Source organism: Engystomops pustulosus, chromosome 4, assembly GCF_040894005.1.
Source record: "Engystomops pustulosus chromosome 4, aEngPut4.maternal, whole genome shotgun sequence".
Classification (NCBI taxonomy): Eukaryota; Metazoa; Chordata; class Amphibia; order Anura; family Leptodactylidae; genus Engystomops; species Engystomops pustulosus.
Genome location: NC_092414.1, coordinates 139,390,905 through 139,418,268, shown reverse-complemented (window position 1 = coordinate 139,418,268; position 27,364 = coordinate 139,390,905). Strand labels below are relative to the sequence as shown.

At 40.2% G+C, this 27,364-nt stretch overlaps 1 protein-coding gene across 1 annotated transcript in view; it reads left to right on the top strand.

Annotated features, from left to right (window-relative positions):
- LOC140127259 (mucosa-associated lymphoid tissue lymphoma translocation protein 1-like) overlaps nt 1-22,208 on the top strand; it is a 39,238-nt gene extending 17,030 nt beyond the window's left edge. The window contains exons 5-16 of the mRNA XM_072147705.1: nt 3,607-3,785; nt 4,725-4,821; nt 5,323-5,370; nt 6,138-6,164; nt 6,344-6,547; nt 9,525-9,702; nt 12,130-12,204; nt 13,148-13,275; nt 15,896-16,036; nt 17,704-17,855; nt 18,448-18,561; nt 19,892-22,208. Coding sequence (XP_072003806.1) covers nt 3,607-3,785; nt 4,725-4,821; nt 5,323-5,370; nt 6,138-6,164; nt 6,344-6,547; nt 9,525-9,702; nt 12,130-12,204; nt 13,148-13,275; nt 15,896-16,036; nt 17,704-17,855; nt 18,448-18,561; nt 19,892-20,224 — 1,676 coding nt within the window. The 3' untranslated portion in view covers nt 20,225-22,208. The remainder of the gene's footprint in view (nt 1-3,606; nt 3,786-4,724; nt 4,822-5,322; nt 5,371-6,137; nt 6,165-6,343; nt 6,548-9,524; nt 9,703-12,129; nt 12,205-13,147; nt 13,276-15,895; nt 16,037-17,703; nt 17,856-18,447; nt 18,562-19,891) is intronic.
- The last annotated feature ends 5,156 nt before the right edge of the window (nt 22,209-27,364 follow it).

The window sequence follows — 27,364 nt, the reverse complement described above, 5'->3', positions numbered from 1 at the left end:
TTCAACTTTATATTGATTTTGGGGGAGGGGGGGAGGTTACATTCTATTTATACTGTACCTTGTTGGGACATACAGTTGTAAGAATCCAATAAAACTTCAAACTACACAATCATATCAATATGCAGGATGTCAATAGCCTTCTTTATTTGTATTGAGCTGACAGTTTTATTTCTGAATACTTCTTGTAAGTATTTTACTTCCCAATACAACAGGACGCCAGATTCTGATTACTATAAGAATGGGAAGTTGGCTTCTGCTTTTGTGAACTATCTCAATAGCTTTTTATGTGATACATATTTAAATAGTCTAGTGATTAGTTTAGGCTTGGACTTTTACTTCCTAATATACAGTATTTGTCATCAAGCTTGATTAAAGTGTAACTCTTAAGTTACCTGGCCAAAAATAGATTTAGAATGGCTATAGAGAGCATTGGATAACAGTTCCAATGATATCTATAGCATGGTGCTGGCTTCTTCCTAGCCTGAGAACCAGCCTGATATGTCTATCAGGTCTTTTTGAAAAATCCTCTACAGTTTTCTTGATGAAGGCAGCCATTTCTTGGTTCTGACCTAGGCGATATACCAGTGCCCAATAGGAAGATCCACCATTGGTCAGGAACCGTTGACCGGGCCGCTTCAAGTTAAAAAAAAATTGCTATACTTGCCTTCGTCTTCTTCTCCTCTTCCTGCCGGCGTACATTCACTATGACGCGGCGGTGTAAGGGGTGTGTGACGTCACAGAGTGTGCAAGGGCCAGAACTGCAGGGACAAGAAGCCGTAGGTAAGAGTTTATTTTTTCAAGGAGGTCCTGAAGTGAGAGGGTCTGAGGCAGGCAGAAAGGAGAGCATTAGCAGGCAATTGGCTGCAATAAGGTTATGAAAGTATATAGGGAAAATGTTAGTTTTTGGCGATTACAGCTATAGAAAAAAAATGTATAGTCTTTACAGTTATACATTAAGAAACACAACTCCTGAAAGTGTAAATATACTAGGTGTGTGTAAGCTATAAGCATCCCTAGATACAGATTATATTAAGTGTGGATTTGCACAGTAACACTTGAAAAACGCATGCATCCTTATGCATGTTTTTTGACCCTTGTGTTTTTGACCCAACCAAAATGCCACCTGTGAGCTCACCCAAAATTTTTTGCTAAATCTTCAGCCAAATCCACATCAAAATGTCTGAACTCATACTTTTTAAATTATTTTTAGCAGTTTAACCCTGGTCATTTAATGTGCAGCAGGCAGAGAATACTTGTTGCTCATTTTGGAGCGGAGTAAGTGTGTCAGGTGTGGTTTTAGTGATTTAGTGATATACCTGTACCTTACCGTCACGGGTGGTCCCACGACCCATCGCGGGCTCACCCGTGCTCCCGGCGCTCGCAGGCGCGGTGCCTGATTCCCTGCCGAGCTCTGTGCGTGCACATCCCCGTCTCTTAGGGCACGCGCGGCACTTCCAGGGAATTTAAAGGGCCAGCGCATCGTTAATTGGTGCGCTGGCTGAACTTTCCCTTTAAAAGCCAGCACCTTCCTTACTGCCTTGTCGGATCTTTGTGCCTCACAGCCTGAGAGAAACCTCTTCTGCGATTTACCTGCGTTCCTGTGTCTCCCGCGTTCCTGAGTCCCTCCGTGTTCCTGTGTTATCTGAGCTCCTCCGTGTTCCTGTGTACCAGTGTTCCTCCGTGCTGCTGTCCTGTGTGCTGTATTCCCGTACCCATCTGCTTGGACCTCCTGTTGCTGACCCCAGATTGGACTCTGCTGCCTGCCCTGACCCTGTGCCTGGACTTTGACCTCGAGATTGTCTGCCGTCTCTGTACCTTGACCTTGGACGCCACTGCAGACAAGTCACACCTGAGGAACGACCTGGTGGTACCACGCCGCAGCTTGTCTAATCCGCTTTGCGGCGGGCTCTGGTGAAAACCGGGTACCACTTAGACTCCTGTCCCAGGTAGTGGCTTGTGTCATCCTCTGCAGTGGTCCAGATGATCCACACCCGCAAGCCTGACACTTACTTCACTCTGGTGCTGGTTATACTGGTCTCTTAACCCCTTAACGCTCTGCGCCGTAGCTCTACGGCGCAGAGGTGTAAGGAGTGTATGAAGAGGGCTCACGGGCTGAGTCCTCTTCATACAAAGGTGGGGGTTTTTGCATTTTGCAGAAAACCCCCACCGCTAATAACCGCGGTCGGTGCTTGCACCGATCGCGGCTATTAACCCTGTCATTGCCGCAGGCAAAGTCGCCGGCGGCGTTTAAAAGACGGCGGCGCGAGGGAGGCGCCATCTTTTTTCCGATCACCGCGCTCCCGACCATCATCGGGGAGCGGTGATCGATTGCCATGGTAGCCTCAGGTCTTCTTTTGACACAAGGCTACATGGCTTCTGGAGATTCGTTACAATGAGCCAGTGGCTCATTGTAATGAATGACCTGCAAAAATGCCACATATTGCAATACAGAAGTATTGCAGTATATGGTAGGAACGATCTGACCATCTAGGGTTAATGTACCCTAGATGGTCTAAGAAATAGTGGGGAAAAAAAGAAAAAAAAAAGTTTAAAAAATAAAAAAAATTAATAAAATATTAAAAATTCAAATCACCCCCCTTTCCCTAGAACTGATATAAAACATAATAAACAGTAAAAATCACAAACATATTAGGTATCACCGCATCCCAAAATGCCCGATCTATCAAAATATAAAAACGGTTGCGGCCGGCGGTGACCTCCGAGGCGGGAAATGGCGCCCAAATGTTCGAAATGCGACTTTTACACCTTTTTACATCACATAAAAAATGAAATAAAAAATGATCAAAATGTCGCACAGACCTTAAAATGGTAGCAATGAAAAAGTCGCCTCATTTCGCAAAAAATGACACCTCACACATCTCCGTGCACTAAAGTATGAAAAAGTTATTAGCGTTAGAAGATGGCAAAACATTTTTTTTTCTTTTTTGTACACATTTGTTTAATTTTTGAAAATGTATTAAAACACAATAAAACCTGTATAAATTTAGTATCACTGCGATCGCACCAAACCAAATAATAAAGCTGAGGTGTTATTTTGAGTGCACAGTCAAAGTCGAAAAAACTGAGCCCACAAGAACGTGACGTTTTTTTTTTCAATTTTTCCACATTTGGAATTTTTTTCAGCTTCGCAGTACACGGCATGTTAAAATAAATAACATTACGGGAAAGTAAAATTTGTTACGCACAAAATAAGCCCTCACACAGGTCTGTACACGTAAAAATGAAGAGCGAGAAATGAGCGGAAAAACCCTGCGTCCTTAAGGGGTTAATACTTGCTGTTATACTTCTTCTATTGTGATTTTGTTGTATTGCAACCCTTACTACATTTGTGACTATTCTTTGCCTAACAATTGTGTACCTCACCACCATTTTGGTTTTTGACTTTGCTTGTCTATTTATCTGGTTCTCTGTTTGTGTGTCATCTGTTCTAAGCACATACTCTCAGTATGGAATGTATACTAAAGTCATAGTAACCATACATGAATGCATGAATATACTCATTAAAAAATATATAATTAAAAAATATATTTAATCAAAAATACTGTAGTAAATTTGGATATAGAATTTTGGTTTGTTTTGTTTCAGGGACTATTCCTCCTGACTGGAATGGTAGGCCTATTATTGTTACTGAACCAGTGTCTGCACATGTGAAATGCCATAATGCAGTACGTCTTTACTGCTATGCTCTGGGACTACCCGCCCCTGAATACCAGTGGTATCATAATGGTCTGTGCTTGCTCCATAGTAGAGAGAAGGAAATCAAGGTGAGATTTCTACATCAAAGTAAGAATATTGGCCCAGATTTACTAAAGCCCCTGCACCAGTTTGAATATTGGCCCAGATTTATTAAAGCCCCTGTACCAGTTTTTCTTTGCACAATGTTTCAAACTGCTTGCACATGTATTTAATAAGTATCTAAGACACGCTGCACTCTACCCAAAGCGACACAAAATTCTGCACTGAAATGGGCGTTCTGGTGCTCAGTCGGACCATGTGCCACATTTATTATGCAGAGTTCGACAGAATTGTCCCATGTTAAAAGTGCACACAATAAAAATGGTGCACTCTGCTGGAGCAGTGCAGAGGAAGCCAGATTCATGAAGAACGGGTGCAACAAATCCTGAACTTGGCGCCCTTTGCACACTACTACACATAGTGCAGTTTTCACTGTTTTAGTAAATGTGAGCCATTAGGGCACATTTACTAAGAACAGTGCAAACTGTGCTATGTGCAGTTAAAGGGAACCTGTCATGAAGAAGGTCATTTTTACATGATGACAGGTTCCAATAGCCTCTGGCATGTAGATTTCATCTGAATAATTCCAGTGCTCATTTACTGTATTATTTACATTACCTGGCTCCCTGCCAGTAGTGTGTGATGAGTCTCCTATGGGAGGCAGTTCAATTGAGAATTACTTGTGGAAGTGAGCTGGACATAAGGGAGGGAGCAGGGAAGAGGGAGGGGCAATGAGTGAGGATGAAGTGAGGAAATTGTAGTGAAGATGGCTGGTGCCATATGAACCCAACCCTTTCCAAGAGACTCACTACACGCCACTGCTGGAAAGGAGCCACGTAATGTTAAAAGAAATTATTAAAAAGCACTGGAATTATTCAGATGCACCACACAGGCATATTTGAAATCAACATGCCAGGGGTTATTGTAACCTCTCATAATACATGAATGATATCTTTGTCTCATCATAGATCAAATCCGTAAGGCAAAAGGATACTGGAAGCTACCTGTGTCATGTGTCAAATGCCTATGGAGAAGTTTGGAGCGAACCTGTTGAACTAATAATAGGTAAAAACTCAACTACTTTGCGATTTATTGTAGAGCAGTGATGGCAAATCTTCTAGAAACCAAGTGCACAAACTACAACAAGAAGTGCCAACATGGCTATTTATGCATTAACTTATTTGTCCCTGCTTTGTCACAGCTTCAATCGTATTGGTGTCCTGAGAATATCAATACTGTAGGTAGGAGGAGAAATTTGGATTATTATTGTAGTAAGAAGAATTGTGGGGTAGAAGCTCCAATAATAATCCAGCATGTCCACACCTCCTTACTCGAGGAGTAGCCAAGAATGTGTAGTTTAAAAAAGCATTGACCAAAGCATGTCCTGGGTGGCCTGAGACTGCAGGAAGAGGCCCTGAGCCCTGTCTAGTGATCTATGCTGGTGTGACAGCCTTTGTGCCCACAGAGAGGACTCTGAGTACCACCTCTGGTGTCTGTGCCATAGGTTCGCTAACACTATTATAGAAGGTACTGTGGATTTTCACAAAACTATATCATGTCTTTCAGAAGAAGACATCATTCTTCAAGGCTCTCCACATCCTTCAGTATGTCCAGGTAAAAGATATGTATGCATATTATAAAGGTTATAAACAGTAAGCATCTGATGATGCCATAATGGGCATTTTAATATCTAAAGGGGTATTTTAATGTAGATAGAAGGAAAATTGTGATATCATAAATGTTGTCATTATGGGGTCAGAGGCATTGAAACCCCGTTGGGGCTGCCATCTTGGAAGTCATCGGGGGGTGGCGATCAGTTACCATGGTCATTCAAAGACCCTAGGCTAGGGGGGTCTGAAAAATAATTTTCCCTACAACTGATACCACTATAAATAAACAGTAAAAATCATAAACATGTTAGATAACATCCCGTCTGATCTATTAAAATATAATAAGGTTTTTCTCAGCATTTAACCCTGCAATGGAAAATAGCACCCGATGTCGAAAATTTTACTTTTTTTACAATTTTGTAAAATATAAATTGAGATGCCATAATGGGGTATTCCAGTGTAATTCCAATGTAATAATGGACATGATTGACTGTTGCTGCCTGTGGACATGAGGCAGCTATAAATTATTGCACCTATATTGTTACTAATGCTCTGTCAACATGGTAGTCCCCATAATTATTACAAGAAAACAGAAAATAAAAATCTACAATCAGTAAATGAAACAAGTTACAATTCCCTTCAAGTAGCTGTAGCATTATTTGCAATAGCCAACCAATTAATTAATTTATACAACTCTTGTATTCTCTGCTTGTAAATGAATATTCTTTTGTATTCTGTATATAGTTAGACAACGTTGTTTTGTCTTTACAGGACTACCTCCAGGACATAGATTCTTTGGTGAGTAATGTTCTAAGTATGCGCTTATTCTTTGATATTACCTACATTACAATGCTGTTTCTGGAGAAGAATAAATAAACTATGCATACAATGATCTAAATAATCTTACAACTCTACAGATATTACAGATATTCAACAATAGAACTGATACTACATGTCATATTTTTTTGACTTTGCAGCAACTGGAAAAGTGGCACTACTTATTGGCAACAATGGTTACCAAAATCACCCCAATCTGCTTGCCCCCATGGTGGATGTGTATGAGCTGTCTGTCCTCCTCAGAAAACTTGGCTTCTGTGTATTATCACTTATAGATCTAACACATGAAGAAATGTTGATATCCATTAGACAGTTTCTGCAGCTTCTGGATAAAGGGGCTTATGGTAAGTTTATACATTATAAATAACGATATGGATTATCACCTTGGTAGCAATTTAGTAGTCATAAAGACTTTTACTATGAAATGTTATATTATTAGAGGCAGCAGAGTTTATCACTGCTTTATACTGCTTTAACCCGTTCTGACTTCTCATAGCTTCTGTCATGCTGCTAGTATACATATCTCCCTTCCAGGAACGTTTGCATCATTGGCTAATAATACTCAGAATTAGCTACTGCTAGTCCCTGACCTTGTAGTGAAGGTGAAGAAAAGTTGCTCAGTATAGAGTAACAGTGTTATTTGTGTATTTTCCAGCTTATTTTGAAAACCCTAAGTGGGGGGAGGGGGGTAAAAACGCTTTCTCTGACTCCCCATTCCTGCAATCTTGCCCATCTGTCAGCACTCGGAGTGACGTTGGTCATGTGAATCAGGATGTATAACTGTGACATCTATGTTTCAGCTTCTGTGACTACTGCAGCCACTAACTGGGTGCAGTGGTCACATGTGTCAGCACTACGTTGTGGGAAAGGGGAAAATGAGCTGGGTAAGTAGCTTTCATGCCCTCCCCCCTTCCCACCCCCCAAAGACTAGAACCTTTCAGCCACAAGGGGTTTTATGGACTTCCCTTAGAGGGTGGCAATTTGTATTATCAAATCAGGGACATTTTTACAATATAGAATGAACATTAATAAACATGAAATACTATAGGTCAGTATGTAAACATTTCCTTTCCAGGCAAATGTTATGCAGCTGCAATACCAAATATAGACAGTAGATGGCACACAGAGGTGATCAGGCTCTATGGGACACATGCAATCTAATAGGAGTAATACTTTGTAATGAAACTGCGGGCCATTATACCTGCTAGAAATAGCCCTCCTTGGCAACTAAACAATGGAAATGCACGGACAGCAATATATTGGTGGTCTCTTCAACTTGTCATGTAACAATCCCTTTTACAATATGTCATAGGCAGACTGTAATAAAGAAATAGTGGGACAAATTTATTAAAAGTAGAGCAGCTATGTGCAGTTTGCGTCACAAATGTTCAGAGTGTGCCAGATTATTGAATACTGATGCATGGTCTTCATTAAGCAAGTTGCTATAATAAATGTGGTGCAGCTGCGACACAAAACTGGCACAGACACTTCATAAATACATGTGCAAGCAGTTTGCACGTTCTATTCAAAGTCAGACAAAAACTGTCACACACACTTTAATAAATTTGGGCCAGTGTGTTCACAATTTCCTGCAATAAAGTATAAGCAACCAACCTGGTTTAGATACCCAGGAGGGGGGATCAACAAAAATTGTTAAAATTTAAAAAATATTTTAAAAACAGGAAAAGCATAAAAATAAAAGCCTGTCTGACTTTGCACTAAAAACTGCTTGCACATGTATTTATGAAGTGTCTGCACAAGTTATGTGTCGCGGCTGCACTGTGTCCGACAAGACAGAAAAAATGTGCATCTAAAGGGGCGAGTTACTGCTTAGTTGGTGTTTATTACACCGCATTCATTACTGATGTGTGCCTCAGTTCTGTCTCCAACACAATTCGGAAGCATAAACAAAGTGCACCAAAAAAAAAAAAGATTAACGAAGACCAGATTAATAAAGACCGTGTGCCAGCTTTGATTAATCTGGCACGCTCTGTACACTCCACAGGCACCAGTTTTGATAAATGTGGGCCAATGTCTCCAAGAAAATGACATGTTTGCTGTTATTTGTGTAAATTCCGCTGCAATTTGACATTTTTCCAGCTTTTCAGTACACCATTCATCAAAATGTACCTCTAGGAAGTACAATTTGTGTTGCGTAAAAAAACAAACAATCATACCCCCTCTGTTTATGAAAAAATGTAAAAGTTAAGGTTTTTGGAATACAGAGAATAATAAAGGAAAGGCAAAACCATAGGGCTGTGGCATTAAGGTATTAAACATATTCCCAATTTTGTAAATGTCTGTAAGCCAAAAATAGGAGGGGAAATCACTTATACATAAAGTACATATATTATACTTTATGTATAAGTGATTTCCCCTCCTAGTTTTGGCTTACAGACATTATATACTAATATATATATTAGTATATAGTATAATATCCACTGTATTGTCAAGCTTCATCCTCTTTTGACTTTCTGATGCAAAACCCTGATGTGTGGATAAGTTTCTCTGCAGACTGATGCATTCTGGTTTGAGTAATTATATCTGTAGCTGCCTGTGACTGGTTAATTCAGCATTATTATTTTTTTTTTTATTAATTATTTTATCCCTTAAGGAATGGCTGGACCATTTTTTTTCAAACTGTATTTATTGAAATTTTAGAATATAAAAGAACACTCTATGTTAGGGTCAACAATACAAACAAATGGTCAGGAGACCTAAAGGGTTTCTCATTTCAATTCTCAGTGTAATGGCTTAGTGTATTAAACAGCCTTATTGTATTATGGTTCAGTTTTGTGGTATTCAGAAGGAGAATGGGGGAGGGGTGTGCTAAGCACCCAAAAAAACTTATACTGAAATAAAACACAAATAGAACTAAAACCTATTGTGACAAGGCTCATCGCCCCATCATCTCAACCCAAACGAGGTGTGGCTGGATTATTTTACAAATCTCCTTCTGTGTCACCCTTCATCATCACAGACTATAAGCTCTTGCGAGCAGAGCCCTCATTACTATTGTTTCATTTGATTATGTTAGTGTCTTCTTTAATCTGTATGTTCCCCGTGATCTATACAACGCTGTGGACTATGGTGGCACTATATAATTAAAGCTTTATTATTAATATGAATGCGATTGTTAAGTAATGTTTTCAGTAGCCACAAATACATACAGGTAATTATGGTACAAAACTTTCTGGCTTGTATTACTGCAGAAAAATATTGTGAATGATAGTTCTATTTTATCATATCTGTACATTCATAGTATTATATATAAGTGACAGATAATTGAATGAGCCTAACATTGCTTATTTCCATGTACAGGTCTGTTCTACTATGCTGGCCATGGATATGAACACTCAGGAAGAAACTATATGGTACCAATTGATGCTCCTCAACCATACAGACCTGAAAACTGCATCAGTGTACAAAGAATCTTACAGCAGATGCAAGACAGGAAGACAGCCTTGAATGTGGTTCTACTAGACACATGCAGGAAGTGGTATGGTCATCAATGTCACCTCAGATAACCTGAGGCATATGGTCTCATTTATGACTCAACAAGAGCTTCCCATATAGGGCAGCCATTCACTGTTTACCACTGTTCACTGACAGCAACTCATCTGCCTGGAAGCCTTTGACATAGTTACAGCTTTGTGTCACACATTTCTTTTCTTTCAAAACAGGAAGGATTTTGGAAGGGTCATTGAGCAGTCAGTCAACCATGTTCATCTTCTCATATTAATAATCATGTTCATTTTTCAGGTTTGAAAAACACTATACAATACATAGCATTAGTTTTAGAAAAGGGTTAAATGGAGTCTACCAGCTGCTAAATCAAGCAGAATTGTGTAGGACCTGAATTGTGTAGATTTCCAGACAAACTTTTCCTGTCTCCCAATGATCTGTCATTTTGGAGGAGAATCAGTTTGTGTGTAAAGTGTCAGAGCTAGGTCCCAATTGATGGTACTGGGGGTCATTAAAAAATGTGGGGCTTATTTAGTAAGGGTCCGCAGCCCCACTTTAGTCGCTTTTTCCAATGTTTTCTTGTGCGGCACCATATTGCTCCGTGCGCCTATTGCGGTCTATGGGGCCATATGTATGGCTGCAACCTTGTGGCTGTATATAGGTTCCCTGCATGGTCGTGTAAATGTAGCCTTCGGTAGGTAATATCTATAAGTAATTTATTTCCATTAATTGGTAATTACTGCATTTTTCTGAGGGTGCGGTCACACGTTTCAGTTAAAACTGCATCACAATCCGCTATTAGGTGGTTTTAGGTGCAGTTTTGTTAATTTAACAGGTGAAAGACATGAACTGAATGAGTGAATTACATTTGTGGAACAGGTTTCCCCTTCAAAATCAAATTCACCCGTCTAGTTCATTTCTTTCACCTGTTAAATTAACAAAATTTTACTGACATTGGATCAGTGGAAAAAATGAAGTGTGAAAAAGCCCATCGCAAAGAATGGTTTATCCATGCTTGATTTTGATGGTAGATTTCCTTTCATTCCATCTCAGTTCATAAAGAAAAGGCTGACGACTCCAGTAGTTAGATATATTACCTGTTCCACATCCAAGCCTATCAGTGAACTTTTAAATAGTATCAATGTATGAAATAGTAAATCAAATCCCTGTCAGCATAGCTAGGAAGAGACAACCAGAGGGACAGCTGTGGGTTAGTTTTCATATTCTGTACCATTTTCTTACATTTGTTTCCCAAGGCCTCATTCCTTTTAAAATCAACTTTAAACATTTATGCTAATGAGCCACAAGTGCTTTGGGGAGTGTTACCAGAGCCCCACTGTGCTGTACCTTTACAGGCTGTTACACAGGAGCACGTCCTCACTCCCACTGTGTTCTTCTGCCATGAGATTACAGCAGGTGGAGGGGGGTAGTGCCAAAGTAGCAGGGAGAGGTGGAGACATGCAGGGAGAAGTGGAGACATGCTCCTAAACAGGCCTTTTTTGCTTCCTTCTGCAAAGTACACTTCGCATCCACCAGGAAACACTGTATGCACGGTAAGCTGCATATTGCATCCTGCTGCAGAGCAACATATACTCTCAGGTGAGGCCATAATAACCTATAGGGAACATAGAATGAGAATAAGTCACCATTCAGACAACCTCACTTAATGTATGAAGTGTCAGCACCACAATATTGGTGTTTTCCAACACTCTGGACTTTTTCTATTTTTGGGTGCAAAATTTTGTCGCCGCTTCTGAATCCAAAGGTTTTCTGGTGCTTCTATTTTTCAAACTTGTTTTTTGGCGCAATTTGTGATGCAAAAAGAGTTCTAAACCATATAGTCTGTTTGCCACAAAGTTATATCCCACTGAAAAATATAGAGCGGTTCCAGTGCCACCCTGCACCAAAATTAATAAATGCCCCTCTCTGTGTCCTTTTTACATGATAGAATAAATGCACTTATCATAGCCCATTCGTGAATCAAGTGAAGTTCTTTATTTAATTTATTTACTTGATTCACAAACGTGCTATTCATCTCATTTTTAATCTTGAGCTTCCTATGTATGCCCCCACCTCTGTAGGTTTAGTCCTTTTATCGCTATGCCCCAATTTCCCTATGTTGCACCTTCCTATTTCTCTATGATCCAGCTCTCTGTTGCCCTTGGTTATCTCATTATGCCCTCCTTTATTTGTTGCCCCCATTTTTCAATTCTGCCACCTTCTTTCTGCATCCCCTTTCATATTGTTGCTCCCTTATTCCTCTCTATGCTTCAAACTCACTTTGTCACCCCTTTACTGATTTCTGTTTGTTTCACCATCTCAGCTGCCAAGAGTTGTAAAGATGAATTCTTCTGTTGGATATGCCTGCAGGGCTACAATGTTTTGTAATGGTACCTCTTCTAGATACTTGGTCATAATATGCATTTAAATTGAATTGTTTGGTTTCTTAATTCTTCTTTAGGTACAACTCGGATTGTGCTTTATCCACAGTTACTCCTCTGAAGCCATTGGGCAATATAGTCTATGGATATGCAACGTAAGTTTTAGCTTTGTGACTATGGTATCGCAGTATGAGTGGATGGGGAGGTTACATGATAAAAAGTACTTTAATGGGGCTGATAATACCATATTCAAGAAATGGGTTTAAATATGCAGAGTGTTTCCCTAATAAAGACTACAAACTATCCGGTAAAAGTAGTGTGAAATGAGCTTCATATTGTATTTTACAATTAATTGTGATGAGCAATAGTATAAGTGAACCAAAGGGGCAGATTATTTGTGATAGACAGTTTGACTGGGATTGGATGAGTAGAATTAGTGATTTTTTTTTTTTTTGCCTCATAAATGTGTCTCATGTTTGTTACATTTTCAACTACTTATTTCCTGTTTCAAAGAGTAATTGTTTGTGGTGCAAAATGTGTAAAAGCTCAGCTAATAATATGTATGAATTTCAGTAAATTTTCTGTGTCATCCTAACAAAGTCATAGAATCCTGACTCATGGCCCATTCCTAATTCCTCCTCTGAGAACAATCTAACTTGATTTCAGGAAGTCCATAAAATTATTCTGATTAATAACACTCTGTGCTTTTTATGAGTATCCACCTTGCTGCCATTGATAGTGTGTAGCCATGAGCAAATGCTGAAACTAGCCAGATCTTCCTGACAGGAAAGAACATACCATATACATAATTTATGTTGATGTTCTCCTTTACAGGTAGATGATCGTTGTGGCTGCCATCAGTCTTTTATTGCCTTATCTTTTAGTTAGGATTCCTCTTATAAATAACCACTACTTGTGATATTGATTTAGTATGTGGGCTTGTCATTCCCATAAATTTCTTCCAAATTTTTATATTAAATTCTAAACACTGCTCAATTCTATGCTTTTTATTTTCTGTCACCGGCAAGAGAATGGATTCTACATAAAAGTAGAGTTGTTTAGTTCAAGAATTTAAATGTCTCCTTAACTCACTTACAGAAGTGAAAATTCTGAGGCTTATGAAGTTCAGGATGAGGCATTCAGCTCAGGCATCTTCATGACGTATCTCAAGAAGCACATTCTTAAAGAACAGAAGGTTACACACATGCTTGATAAGGTGCTTGAAGGTAAATCATCGGATTTTATTCAATATTATCTAAAATCAGTATCATTTCAATACTAGCCCTTAATCCTAATATGCTGCAAATTGCTAATTTTATGCTAAGAATATATTTAACACACCATCAAGAATGAGCTAACTTTTTAAACAAACTTTGAACTATTTCTCAGAACAGGGAATAACATATAAATCAAACGATCTTTGTCAGGGCAATTTGGGATACTAAACAACCCACAGGTCCTTATGGAACGGTGGTTCTGGGTCCGTAATTGCCCTGTTTCATTTTAAAGCATTCGGAAGAAAAAATTATTTATACTCATTTTGTCTCCTCGTTCCCTCGGCGCTTGCATGTTCCGGCGAGTGAATACGGCGTATTACACACCGGCTTAACAGCAGCTATGGCACATGCACAGCGAATCCAGGATACTGGGGTGATTCTTAAATGTAGGTTCCATTTTATCCCTATATGTATATGTATGTTTTAAAGGACAACTAATATCAGGTCTCTGCAACTATTTCTATCACCACTAACTGTTAGAGCAGCTCACAAGGATTCCATCCCAAACCTTATCTAGTTAATTCATACATTAATCATTGTAAAATCATCCTGTGTAAATGAGCATGGGAACATGGAGAGAGAGAGTGATGTCACCCCTGTTACCCCTCCCCTCTCCTCCCCCTGCTCATGTCTGTGTGTAATGTATAGTAAAGCATTGCTAGTGTCTGTGCTTTATCTGCTGCCTGTGAGAGATACAGACATAAGTTACACAAGTACCTGACATACTGGGGGTCATTTACTAAGGGCCCGATTCGCGTTTTCCCGACGTGTTACCCGAATATTTCCGATTTGCGCCGATTTCCCCGGGATTTTGGCGCATCGGTGGTGGCATGCACAAGACAGAAATCGGGGGGGGCGTGGCCAAACGAAGACCCGATGGATTCGGAAAAACCAACGCATTTAAAAAAAAAAAGTGACGCGAAACATGCACTTACCTTCACTAGGAATAGGCCGGGGAACTTGAGTGCATCTCGGGGGACTTCAGCGCAGCAGCGCCACCTGGTGGACGTCGGAGGAACTACCTTAGTGTATTCCGGCCGGACCCGAATCCACCGCAGAGAACGCGCGGCTGGATCGCGAATGGACCGGATAAGTAAATCTGCCCCACTATCTTCTTTATACACATGTGAGAGACACAGCCATCAGGTACACAAGTACCAGACAGGCTCTGTTCTCCTATACACATGTGGAAGACATAAACATCACCTACACAAGTACCTGACATGCGATTTTCTCCTATACACATGTGAGAGACACAGACATCAGCTACACAAGTACCTGACATGCTCTCTTCTCCTATACACATGTGAGAGAAACAGACATCAGCTACTTAAGTAACTGGAATGATCTGTTTTCCTATAGACATATGAGAGTCACAGACATCAGGTACACAACTACCTGACATGCTGTGCTATACACATGTGTGATACAGACATCAGCTACACAAGTACCTGACATGCTCTGCTATACACATGTGTTATAAAGACATCAGCTACACAAGTAACTGACATGCTCTCTTCTCCTATACACATGTGAGAGACACATACATAAGTTACACAAGTACCTGACATGTTCTGTTGTCCTATACACATGTGAGAGACACATACATCAGCTACTTAAGCAGCTGGCATACTCTGTTCTCCTATACACTTATGAGAGACAAAGGCATCAGCTATGCAAGTACAGGACATGCTCTATTCTCCTATACACATATGAGAGACACAGGCATCAGCTACTTAAGTACCTGGCATGCTCTGCTCTCCAGTACACATGTTAGAGACACAGACATCAGCTACACAAATACCTGACATGCTATCTCCTCCTATACACATATGAGAGACACAGACTTCAGCTACACAAGTACCGGACATGCTGTCTTCTCCTACACACATGTGATAGACACAGACATCAGCTACACAAGTACCTGACATGCTCATATAATGATGCCATGATCTGCAGGATATATGTGTTCATACGTATATTACACAAAAAGCTGAGAAAAGACCTATAGGCAACCTTTAAATGAAATCAACCACTGCTGCAGTGCTTCAGGTAAAGGATCTGTAAGATTGAAGCCCAGGAATGTTCAGTTTTTGGAGTAAAAGACTTTTAAAACCCTTGGACACGGCAGCCCTGGAGCACCCAAGGGAGGCGGAGAACAGCTTGGGTGCTCCCTATATACGTTATTATGCATGCCTCTCTCAGCTTGAGCTTGTTCTTTTACATGGGAATGGTAGAGAGGACAAGGGAAGAAGCGCCCCTACGAGTTGTGCATAATTACACATATAGGAAGAGCCTGAGCTTTTCTCCGCCTCCCTCAGGCACTTTGTTTCTTTCGCTAAAAACAGACTGTTCCTGGGCTTCATCCTTACAGATCCTTTACCTGCTGCACAGCACAAGTGAGTAAGTGATCGGAGCTCATAACCACTGTATAGCAGTGGTTGATTTCCTTTAAATAAAACCATGCATATTAAGTGCAAATGAAAAACCTTTACATGCAAGCACTTTCTCCTCTGACTAAAAGAGTGGGGAGAATTTTTTTACCTCTGTTTTTATTTCCTCCATTTAGAAATTGGGAAAGATCCTTTGGTAAAGGGTAAACAAGTAATGGAAATAAGACATTCCTTGAAAGAGCCACGAGCACTGACTGACAGGATCTGCTTCTCAGGAAGTGAACAGTTAAACAGGACTGTGTGGGACCAGCACACTAGTAAGTTGTTGAGATGTCATCCTCTCTAGACTGTTTGTATGAAATGAGTGATTAGTTTACTGTACATACACCATGGAAATGCAATGTAATTTGCAATTTGCCAATGCTATAGAGAGAGCAGAACATATTTAAATACAGTATAGGATTGTGGGAAAATATTTGGTATTTTACTAATTTTAATCCCTACACATGGTATGCCAACTTGTGAGTTAGGCCCATTTCACATTATCCCATGATTAATCTGTGATCACAGCCGTGATGGGTGCCATGCCACAGACTGATGACTATGCTGGGAACTGAACTCTGTGCATTATATTGATACACTTCCAGAAATAAAGAAAAGCAGATACAAACCAGCTAAACACATAGTAAACATGCAAAAACACATGTGTTTTCAATGCGTTTCAAAATGCACCAAGAACACACCATGCGATTGCACCCTAACTGGTGTGGTGTACCTCCTACTTATATCTGATTACATGATCTTATCACATAGTACAATGTACAAAATACAAATTGCAAATATATTACATGAATGTGCAAAAACCAGTGAAATACTTTACAAAAGTGCTTCCTAAGAGCAACGTGGAATAACTTATTGCTGTTTTAAAGCATTAAAAAATGGGTAACGAATATTCCACATGACAAAGAATAAAGTGTTACTTGTCATGTGACTTTTTGTAGGTGGATTCTCCCAGGTAACTAGTAAACCTATCTGTGGTGCGAGTGGCATTATTCAGCTAGTAATCACATAGTACAGGGTGTTCACTGTTGGAAAGTTTAAAAAGATAGGGACTGTTATTATGTGATGGCTAGTAGGTGGATCCTAGTAATGCTGACAATGGATGGTAGCAATAATAGACCACTTAGGTGATGAAGGTGGAGTCACCAGCGGGAACCTGGAGATCTTGTGGTAGTGTTCTAGAATAAAAACAAAGAAAGTATCCAAGTTAAACTCAATAAAACTCACCGGCAGCTTTATATAGAAAGAAGATATCTCAGTATAGAGTATACGTTAGGCTACATTCACACAAACGTATGCCCACAAACGTTGGCTGTGATGGAGAGGACGAGGGGTGACCCCTCCCCTCTACATAACGATGCATTGAGCACAGCGCAGTAATACAGGGAAAGATAGGACATGTCCCATCTTTTCCCTGTGTATAAAGCAGTACAGTGCCGCATGTGTGCGGCATTGTATCGCTTTGTGCTCCCATTGCCGGCCTATGGGGGACTTGCAGCCATATATACGTCCCCCAACAGTCATGTGAATGTAGCCTTAATAATAAAGTGTATATAGCAGACAATTTTACAAGAATTGACACAAAGGACATACAACACACGAGATGGCTGTGTGTTGACCTCAAATACAAAATATGAGATAGGAGACAATTGTTGTTAAATTACAGCTGGTAATGATAAATGTGTAATGTGTAATGACACATGGGCTCTTTTTTCAAACCATGTGGATGTTTGGCCATGTGAAAGTGGCCTAATGATGTGTATGTAGTACTTCTTTCTTTGTGTGTGTGTGTGTGTGTGTGTGCACATGAGAAATATTTTCAGTTCTCTCACTATAGTTAGAATTGGACTAACTTTACTTGTATTTCATGTCATGTAGTAGTTCTAAAAGCATCCCCTTACATGTTTTCCTACTTGTTTTGCAGAAATCCCAAAACAAGTGGTAAAGTTCTCATGTGGAGTTGAAGCTGAACTAAGATTTAAAGTTATGTTCTCAAACCTCATCCACACTTTTGCAAAACTGACACATAATCCTTCTCATTTATCCAGTGTCAGAATTATTCTCTACAAATCTATGGTAAGTCATCATCCAAGTTCATACACACAAGGCTAAATGTTTGAAAGAGAGCAGACCTTACAGATATCTGGGGCCACACTTGATGATGGCACAAAGCATAGGAACTTGAACATAGCATCTTCTCATATCTATCTATCTATATATCTGTATATCTATCTATCTCCTATCTATCATCTATCTCCTATCTATCTTGTATCTCCTATCTATCATCTATCTATCTATCTAAGTTCAGTGAAGAGGCAGCACTCTTTGTGGTGGTGAAAGGGGTGAAGCTTTATTCCATAAAAAGCAATGTTTCGGTGTACCGTTACACCTTTATCAAGTATGCTTTTTATGGAATAAAGCTTCACCCCTTTCACCACTACAAGGAGTGCTGCCTCTTCACTGAACCTATATTGGAGACCCTGGCCAAGGGATCACCGGCTTCTGCACCCACCGCTAGCAGTACTGCTCTGGATCTTCTACTTTTTATCTTTCTTTCTATCTATCTGTCTGTCTATGTAACACTCCAGCACAGCACATGAGGGCACATCTTTTTTTTTTATTAAATATTCTTGCTAACCATCTTGCAACTGTCTTTTGTATCAATTAGGATAATCTGGGATCCTCAAACAATAGACTTGACCCAGTAGATTCACTCCTGACAATGGAGGATGATGGAGAAGTGGATTATATTCTCAGACTTTGTAGTCTGCAAAAGTACAAGGTGAGAAATATTACACAATTTCTGAAGGCTATGTTCACATCCCGTTATTTGGACATGTTCATTGTGTACATATGGCATAACTCCATAACTCCAGCTTTTGCGGATTTCTTTGTGCCCTCCAAATGACATCTCCCCTTTATTCGTTGGGTCAGTACAATTATGGAAACAACACATTTACTGTATATACTCGAGTATAAGCCGAGTTTTTCAGCACAATTTTTGCTGCGATGTCAGCCGTGCACATGGTGCGGTCACGTAGCTGTCGCATACCTGAAGATGAAGAAGATCTGCCCTTGCCGTCATAATGGTGAATGCCAAGTTTATGTTTATTACGGGCAGACTGTCTTTTACTGGGGGCTGGCAGACTATCTTCTACAGGGGGCTGGCTGGCTGTATACTAGAGGAGCTGGCTGGCTATATACTACAGGAAGCTGGCAGGCTATATACTACAGGGGGCTGGCTATATACTGTGGCTGTGACCAATACATTTCCCACCCTCGGCTTATACTTGAGTATATATGGTATATAGATTTCATTAGGTTTTATTTATATCGATTTGGAACCAATGTGACTGTTTGATCATTTTTTATTAAAATATTTATGGATGGAAAAATGGCAATTCAGACATTTGGAACTATTTTCCGTTATGGTATTTACATGCTCCTAAAGATCTTATTAATGAGGTAAAAATTGCTCGACATTGAGGACTACTGGACATTTTACTAAAGAGCAGCAGCTGCATTTTTCACCCTAGGGTTATACTTTAGTCAATATGTTTTTTTTTTTTAATTAGGTGCTTCCGCTTATTCTCGGGTCGGCTTTTACTCGATTATATATGGTATTTTATCCCCGCAGTGAAAAAGCCCATACAAGGGTACATTATAGGTGTGTGTGGGGTGCTATAGAAAAAGGGGTATTATAATGTCCCCTTTTCTGTAGCCCCCTTATTATAAAGACAAACAGAAAAACATGGCTACAGAAAAAGAAGCACTATCCGAGGGGGCTAGATAATAAAGGGGGACAACAGATAAATGGGCAGCTTAAGGAAAGGGGAAATTTGAGATCAGGAAAATGGGACATTATATGGTTTGTGGTTAGATATGGAGTATTTGCTGGACAATTTTTTCCAGGGCCCAGGTAAGGGGGTTAGCCAAACTAATACCTTGAAAAAACTTTTGGATCCAGCCAGACTATGGATACAGATATATGTTCCAGATATATGTGTACACTGGATTAATAAACCAAGATGTGAACGAACCAAAAATGTTGAAGCTTTAACCTTTCTTTGTTTACATAATCTTAGATATCTATTGTTTTTTTTCCTTTACAGAATAATATCATCATAAAAATTGACCTGCACTACACAAGCATGGACACTGGAGAAATGGTTCAGGAAAGCTTAGAGCACATTATTCCCATACCGTGGATAGCTGGATTGCTGAACAAGACAAACACATTCTGCCAGGAGAGAAATCAGACAAGTGGGGCAACAGCCAAAGACAGTATTCCAAACTTGAAAAATCATCTCAGCAACATGTCCATGGACAAAGAACCCCCACTGGCTCATCTTACAGATGCAGCAGTAATGCCCACTAGTTGTCAATCTAAATCAAACAGAGAACCAGAGGAAAATGATGAAGGTGAAATACTGACTGACTTATGAACATCTTTATCTTTCTTCTGCTTATTTAGAAGAGCTGGATTTCAGTATAAGTGACTTTGTGCCCAGGAACTTCCATACCCTCAGTCACCAGTAGCTCCTGCCTCATCCTACGCCTGTGATCTAAATGATCCCCTGCCCCTCGGTGCTCTGGGGCCCCGTGTTTGGGAAACACTGCTCTGAGACACATGGTTATTGTTGCTGTTACAGTCTCCCCAAGACAACATTCCATGTAAACTAAATCTAAATTATTATCATACTTTATATATAACGTTTAAGCTGACTGTATGAATATATAGGAGAGATGATATAAGTAAACTTTGTAGTATGTTTTATCAACCCCTTTGTGACCGATGGTCATTGGTGCCTGAATGTCCAGGTCAACTTTTGACAGTCTGCTATGCACTTCTTTAAATGATGATAACAATTTTTACTCAATTTTTTTATCATGACATGTGAGGCTTTAACTTGATAGGATAGTTTTTTTAATTACATATTTTTTAGTTGGCAGTCATGAAGCGGTTACAGAAAAATGCATAAAAATTAGAAAAACTATTTTTTTCCTTTAAAGTATATTACAAAGTTTACAATTATCAAATGTATTATTCCCTTCTGTACAAAAAAAAAAACATTGCTTCAAAGGTTTAGCCAAGTTTTTAGAAATTTGGAGAGAGACTTTTTAAGAGGTACCCAGGATAACATAGTAAATAGATATAGTAAAAATCCATTTGTCCTATCAACGTGCACCCGTTTCCTTAGACAAGATTCTTAAATATATTCAGGATAACAAAATAACACATTCTCTTATTCACTGTTATTAACAAAAATCCAGCATTTCAGAGATATAATTCCAATCAGTCTTGGTGTATACAATTTCAGTTGCTGAAATCTTACACTGACCCTCACTGAGTGATAGGAGCTAAAACAGCAATAAAACTTTAGTTTAAAATTTTAAAGTAAGGGATTAAAAATTATCTTTATTGTGTTTAGATCACTAGGGGATTGAATTTTGAGAATTTTTTTCTTTCATGGGCAAAACCCTCTAAGGAAGCTTCATTCTTTCGGCTACTACCAAAGAAAATAATGAGAGGTATTACCATTTTGTTATTCACTATAGGCTGCTGATTGACAGGCTTGTCACATGCTTCTTCATCAGAATCACAGGTAACTGCATTAACAAAGAAGGGGTTGACGCTTCACACTTATTTATAAAGTATTACATGAATAGCACAGTATAATGGTACCATATTTTGCATTTAAAAACTTAACATTTGAATTTTGCTTGGCATGCCTGCCAACAGTACCAAATGGAAGCTAAATGTATCCAAACTGCCCAAAAGTGAAATCCATAGTTGGCAAATAATTCAGTATTGTACTATTTCTAGAATGTAGAACAGCCAGTAGATGGTGACATTTTACTGTTAGGGCGATGCATTGGAAAGCTAGCCCAGTATTTTCAGATATAATAATCTGAAATGATCAGAATGCCATTAGCAACAAGATGAATGGTTTCTCATCCTATTACCAGCAACCATCATAATCACAGATCTTGGTAAAATATGCAGTGCACAAAGCTCTAGCTGTTCTTATAGACTGACTTACCATGAATATGGTTTTCTCAAAACTATACACTAAATACAAGGTTGATGATGTGCGTCATGTTGTGTTATATTTGTGCTTATTTCTTATCATATAGTACAGTACTATGGTATTCGTCACGTCATGTTATGAGGAATCTAGCTACTAGTGTTAAGAATTTTCTGCTTAGAAAATAATGTAGCAAATATGTTCTTTTTAATTTTGTACAATTTGGTGCAAATATTTAATTTAATGGTACCCGTGCTTGTGTTGTTTTTTTAGAAAATAAAGCTGTCATAATTATTTGTTGAACTGTATAACACAAATTGCAATAGTATGCATTCAGGACAGAAATAATAGAATAAAATAAAAGAATAATAAAGAATAAATCATAAAAAGATTAAATAATAGAAAGATATTTCTTTGGTTCCTACAGCAGTGATAAATATCTACTCAACTTTCTTTTTGTGATCAGCAACTACATATTTTCCTGAATGTAAGTTAACCCTTTCCTTACTGGCTCTTTTCCAGTTTTGTGCTTATGGGTTTAATTTCAGCTCCTCTTTCCACAAACCATATCTTTTTTTATTTTTCTGTTTACATAGACATATAAGGGCCTGTTATCTGCGGGACAAATTGTACTTTCTAGTGGCACCATTTTAGATTTTGTTCAGTGTACAAAGAATAATTGCCAAAAAACACAGTTGTGCCATACTCCTAAGGGTTTTGTTTTTACATTTCTTGCTTTTTGGTCCAAATAACACCTCTACTTTATTCTTTGGGTTTGTACGAGATACAACATTTATAAAGGTTTTATTATGTTTTAATACTAAAAAAAAGTCTCTTTTTCAAAATTATTAGTTTTATCATATTCTGATGCCAATAACTATTTCATACTTCAGTGTACGGATCAGTGTAAAGTAATTTTTTGCAGGATGGGATGATATTTTCATTGCTAACATTATGGTGACTACAAAACTTTTTGATAACTCATTTCAAAGGGGGATATTTATCATACGCTCGTGCTTCTGCCTCTTGATGTAACGGGGCAGGGCCTGGCATAGAAAAAAAACGCAGCCGGCGACTTTTCACGTATGAAAAGTCGCCGGCAGCAGCAAGTGCGCAGTACACCCCGCGCCAGCCCACTCCCGTCCAGCCACGCCCTCCACTCAGCCGGCCGCCCCCCCCCCCCTTCACGCCCCACTGACTTGAAGGTGGTGGATTGGGGCAAATAATTGCAAAAGCTAGCAATAAGCTAGAATTTGCGATTATTTCAGGGCCTCTGCGCCACTGGTCCTGATGAATATCCCCCAAAGTATCTAAGTATCACTCAATTTTGATAAATTTACATTTTGTGATATGGGGATAACCAACATATTTAAGATTTTACTTGTTTATATATTTTTATAGGAATATTTATATTTTTTACTTTTTAAATATTTTTTAAAATGTTTATTTTACTGTTATTCTTTGAGACCCTAGGGGGTCTGATCACTCATATATACTGCAATACAACTGTAATATAGATTGCCTAATGACAGCTATGGGCGTCGGTCAGCTATCCAAAGGTCGGCAGCCAGGAAAAACACTGCCACAGTTGGGTTCATCAGTGGCAACTAACAGGTTAACTCTCGCAATCGGCATAGCACCGACCACGGCTGTTACAGGAAGGTGTCAACTGACAGTTATAATACAATTTACACCAGCAGGTCACTGCCGGAAGAGAGCTTAGCTTGTGAGCCCTCTCCATACACTCCTTACCGTTGTTTGATGTATATAGTTGTACGGCAGTCAGAAGAGGTTAGGAAATGGCTCCTTTGTTGTTTAAACACATTCTGGTGCTTATTTACTAAGGTCCCGTGGCCACATTTCCGTCGGGCTGTCCAACGTTTTCGGGGATCGTGCCGGGGATTTTGTCACACGCAATCAGATTTTGTCGCATCGGCGCCGGCTGTCACGCGACACAAATCGGGGGCGGGGCCGTCGGACAATTCGATGGATTCGGACATCATGCAGGATTTAACATGTGAAATTGTGTCGAAAGACATGCACTCACATACACTGGGAAGAGGAAGGTGAACTCCAGCGGACCTCAGCGGGGAAGCGACCCAAGCAGGATCTCGGACGCATGATCTTGGTGAATCGCACCGGACTTCATCCTCGTCAGACAGTCCGGATTGTTGACAGTTACAAGCAAGTTAGTGGCTTATTTACTAAGGGTCCCACGAATCGCACTTTCGTCAGCTTTTAGAAATTTTCGGGACTTGCGCCACTGTGGCAGCTATTTAGAAGGTGATTGTGCAGCAAGCGATCAGATTTTGATGCAATCGCCCGCCTTTCATGCGTTAGAAATCAGGGGGGGGGGGGGGAGTCGTCAGACTGAGTGCAGGATTTAACTTTAAAATTGTGTCGCAAAACATGCACTTATATACACCCGTAAGAAGAAGGTGAACTCCGGCGGACCTAAGCAGGGAAGCGTCAGATGCAGGAAATCGGTCGCACAATCTTTGTGAATCGCGCCAACATTCATTCTCGTCAGACAGCGCACCCCGGGGATCACGCAGGACCAGGTAAGTAAATGTGCCCCAATATGATTTAATGTTAAAATAAATCTACCATCAAAATTATCAATGGATAAACCAGGGGCACTCACGCATAGATCTGGGCACTGTGGTAATCTTCTTATATTTTTAGCTATGGCCTCCTTCCATCTAAAACAAACTTATGAGCAGGGGCGTCACTAGGTGGAAAGATTTGGGGCACAGGCCCCGGATCTTTTGTCCTGTGCCCCAGATGTCTGTGAGCAGGGACATGAGAGCTGGAGCAGAGAGAAGCAGTCATCACAGAGGCCCCGCCCCCAGCTCTGCCGGAGACTCCTGCTTCAGGCTAATAGTAGGGGCAATGAGGGGAAACAGTTCTTGTCATCCCCACAGCACAGGGACTTTCTACTCCAGCCTCTTATACCCCTTTCACAGGCTGTCAGCTCTCCTCTCTGCAGCCCTTCCCCCAGCAGCTCCTCACACAAGCTGCAGCTCCTCACACAAGCCCTGTCTATGTGTGTGAAGGCTCCAGTGTCGATCAAGAGGGTGAGGGAGGAGGCTGCAGCCATTACCTCAGCCCTGCCTGCTGCACCACACAGCAGAGGAGCTACCACTTAGCATTCCTCTTCATAAAACATAGTAAGTGGTTTATAGGAGGATTCTGATAATGTAGTCCATGTATATTGGGGCACATTTACTTACCCGGTCCAGTCGCGATCCAGCGGCGCGTTCTCTGCACTGGATTCGGGTCCGGCCGGGATTTAATAAGGTAGTTCCTCCGCCGTCCACCAGGTGGCGCTGCTGCGCTGAAAAGCATTTTAACGCGCCGGAATTCACCGAGGCCGTCTGAGTGAAGGTAAGCGGGTCCCGAGCGACACATTTTCGGTTCTTAAATGCGGCGGTTTTTCCGAATACGTCGGGTTTTCGTTCGGCCACGCCCCCCGATTTCCGTCGCGCGCATGCCGGCGCCGATGCGCCGCAATCTGATCGCGTGCGCCAAAATCCCGGGGCAATTCAGGTACAATCGGCGCAAATCGGAAATATTCGGGTAACACGTCGGGAAAACGCGAATCGGGCCCTTAGTAAATGACCCCCATAGTGTATGTATGTGTGTCTTCATGTATATACACAGTTTAGTATTCAGATGTTTCTGTATATTTATGAGTGAACTTGTATATAGGGTGTATAAGGCCTTGTGCACACAATGTGTAATGTTACTGTGAGCTTCATTCTTTTTTCAATCACCATGTCAAGTCCCAGCCCCATTACTTTCAGGGGGCTCAAGTACATATGCCTCGCGGGTGTTAACCCTTTACATGGCACCGATTAAACTGTGACATGCGCTGCAATCTTGGATGGGATCACCGCTCCCTATAACATCATCAGGTATCAATGATCTGTCTCCATGACCGCCTCAGGTCTTTATTAGATCTGAGAATTTGTCATTCATGCAGATCTGTTACAATGTACCAGTGAACATTGTAACAAATCATGTTCAAAAATGCCATATACTGCTATACAGTAGTATGGCAGTATATGATGATATCGGCAAGACCAACTAGGGTTAAAGTAGTCTAAAAAATAGTAAAAAACAAATAAGTTCTAATCAGCTCCTTTCCCAAGAAAAGATACAGTAAAAGTCACAAACATGTCAGGTATTGCAACGTCCCAAACACCATTTATTTGCCATTTTGCGAATAAAAAGTGATGAAAAAGTCGTACAGTCCCACAAATGGTATCAATGTATATGTCATCACCTCCTGCAAAAAATTACACCTGATGCAGTTCTGTATGCCACAGAATGGAAATGTTATTAGTGTCAGAATATGTCAAGTTGAAGAAATCTTTTTTGTACAAAAGGTTTTCTAAAGTTTATTAAAACCTAACAAAACATGTATAATTTGGAATCCCCATAATTTCACCGACCCAAAGCAAAAAGGGGAGGCATCGTTAGGTAAAATCCGTATAACAGAGCCCACAAAAAATGGTGCAAAAGCATTTTTTTGTTGAAGTTCACTGCATTTGGAATGTTTCTCCCGCTTCCCAGTACACGGCATGGAAAATTCAGAGATCCAGAGATGAGTAATGTGACGGTGCACAGTGCTGTCAGCTCCTTGCTCCACTACAAACCCTACAACGCTGCACAATGGGGCTGAGTGCTCTGCAGGGGGAGATAAAGTCATTACATCGCCGTCTCCTGGAGGAGGTGCCTTAAAGTGGGTCGAATTTCTGCATTCTGTCTGGCTGGGGATATGGATCCCAGAGGTGAAACCCAACCTATCATGTATTAATGACATATCCTGTCCATATGTTATAAATACTAGAGAATACCCTACCCTTTTACGTTTTGGGGCCACAATGACTGGATATAAGAAATGGGGAGATCTTTCTATAGCTGCATATGATAAAATGTGTTATTTTATGCAGCATGTGGGGTTATTCTGTATGAGTGGATGCTGCAGAGAATTTGAAACGTGCGACTTAGGGCCCGTGCCCCGGATATTTTATGACCCTAGCAACGCCCCTGCTTATGAGAATAATGCCAATAAACTTATGATAAAAATAATGCTAATGAGTGTGAAGGGCTTGGTTTTTTTTTCCAGAAGCCTCTGCTCTCTGGCTTCACAAGCTGTTCCAATGTGCAGCAGAACGTCTCAGTCTTATGCTCCACCCAGAGCTTCCTGTAATCTCAGATATAGGGAGCACACAGTGGGTGGGGGGAAAGTGCTCCTTATTAATGTAACAGCCTAGCCTTTCTGGGTCATTAGCCTAATTTTAAAAGTTGATTTTAGAAGGAGACCATAGATAACAAAAGGTAAGATTACCATAGTCACATAAATGTCTTTGGTTTATCATACTTGATTTTGATGGTAGATTTTCTGTAAGCAGTTGCAATTCAAAGTAAATAATACCATATTATAGTGTTTGCAAGTTCACAGTAAAAACTATTTGATTTGGGCCACCAAATGCGCTCAACAGCCACTATACACTAAAATATTACAAAACCTTCATCAGTCTTTCAAGG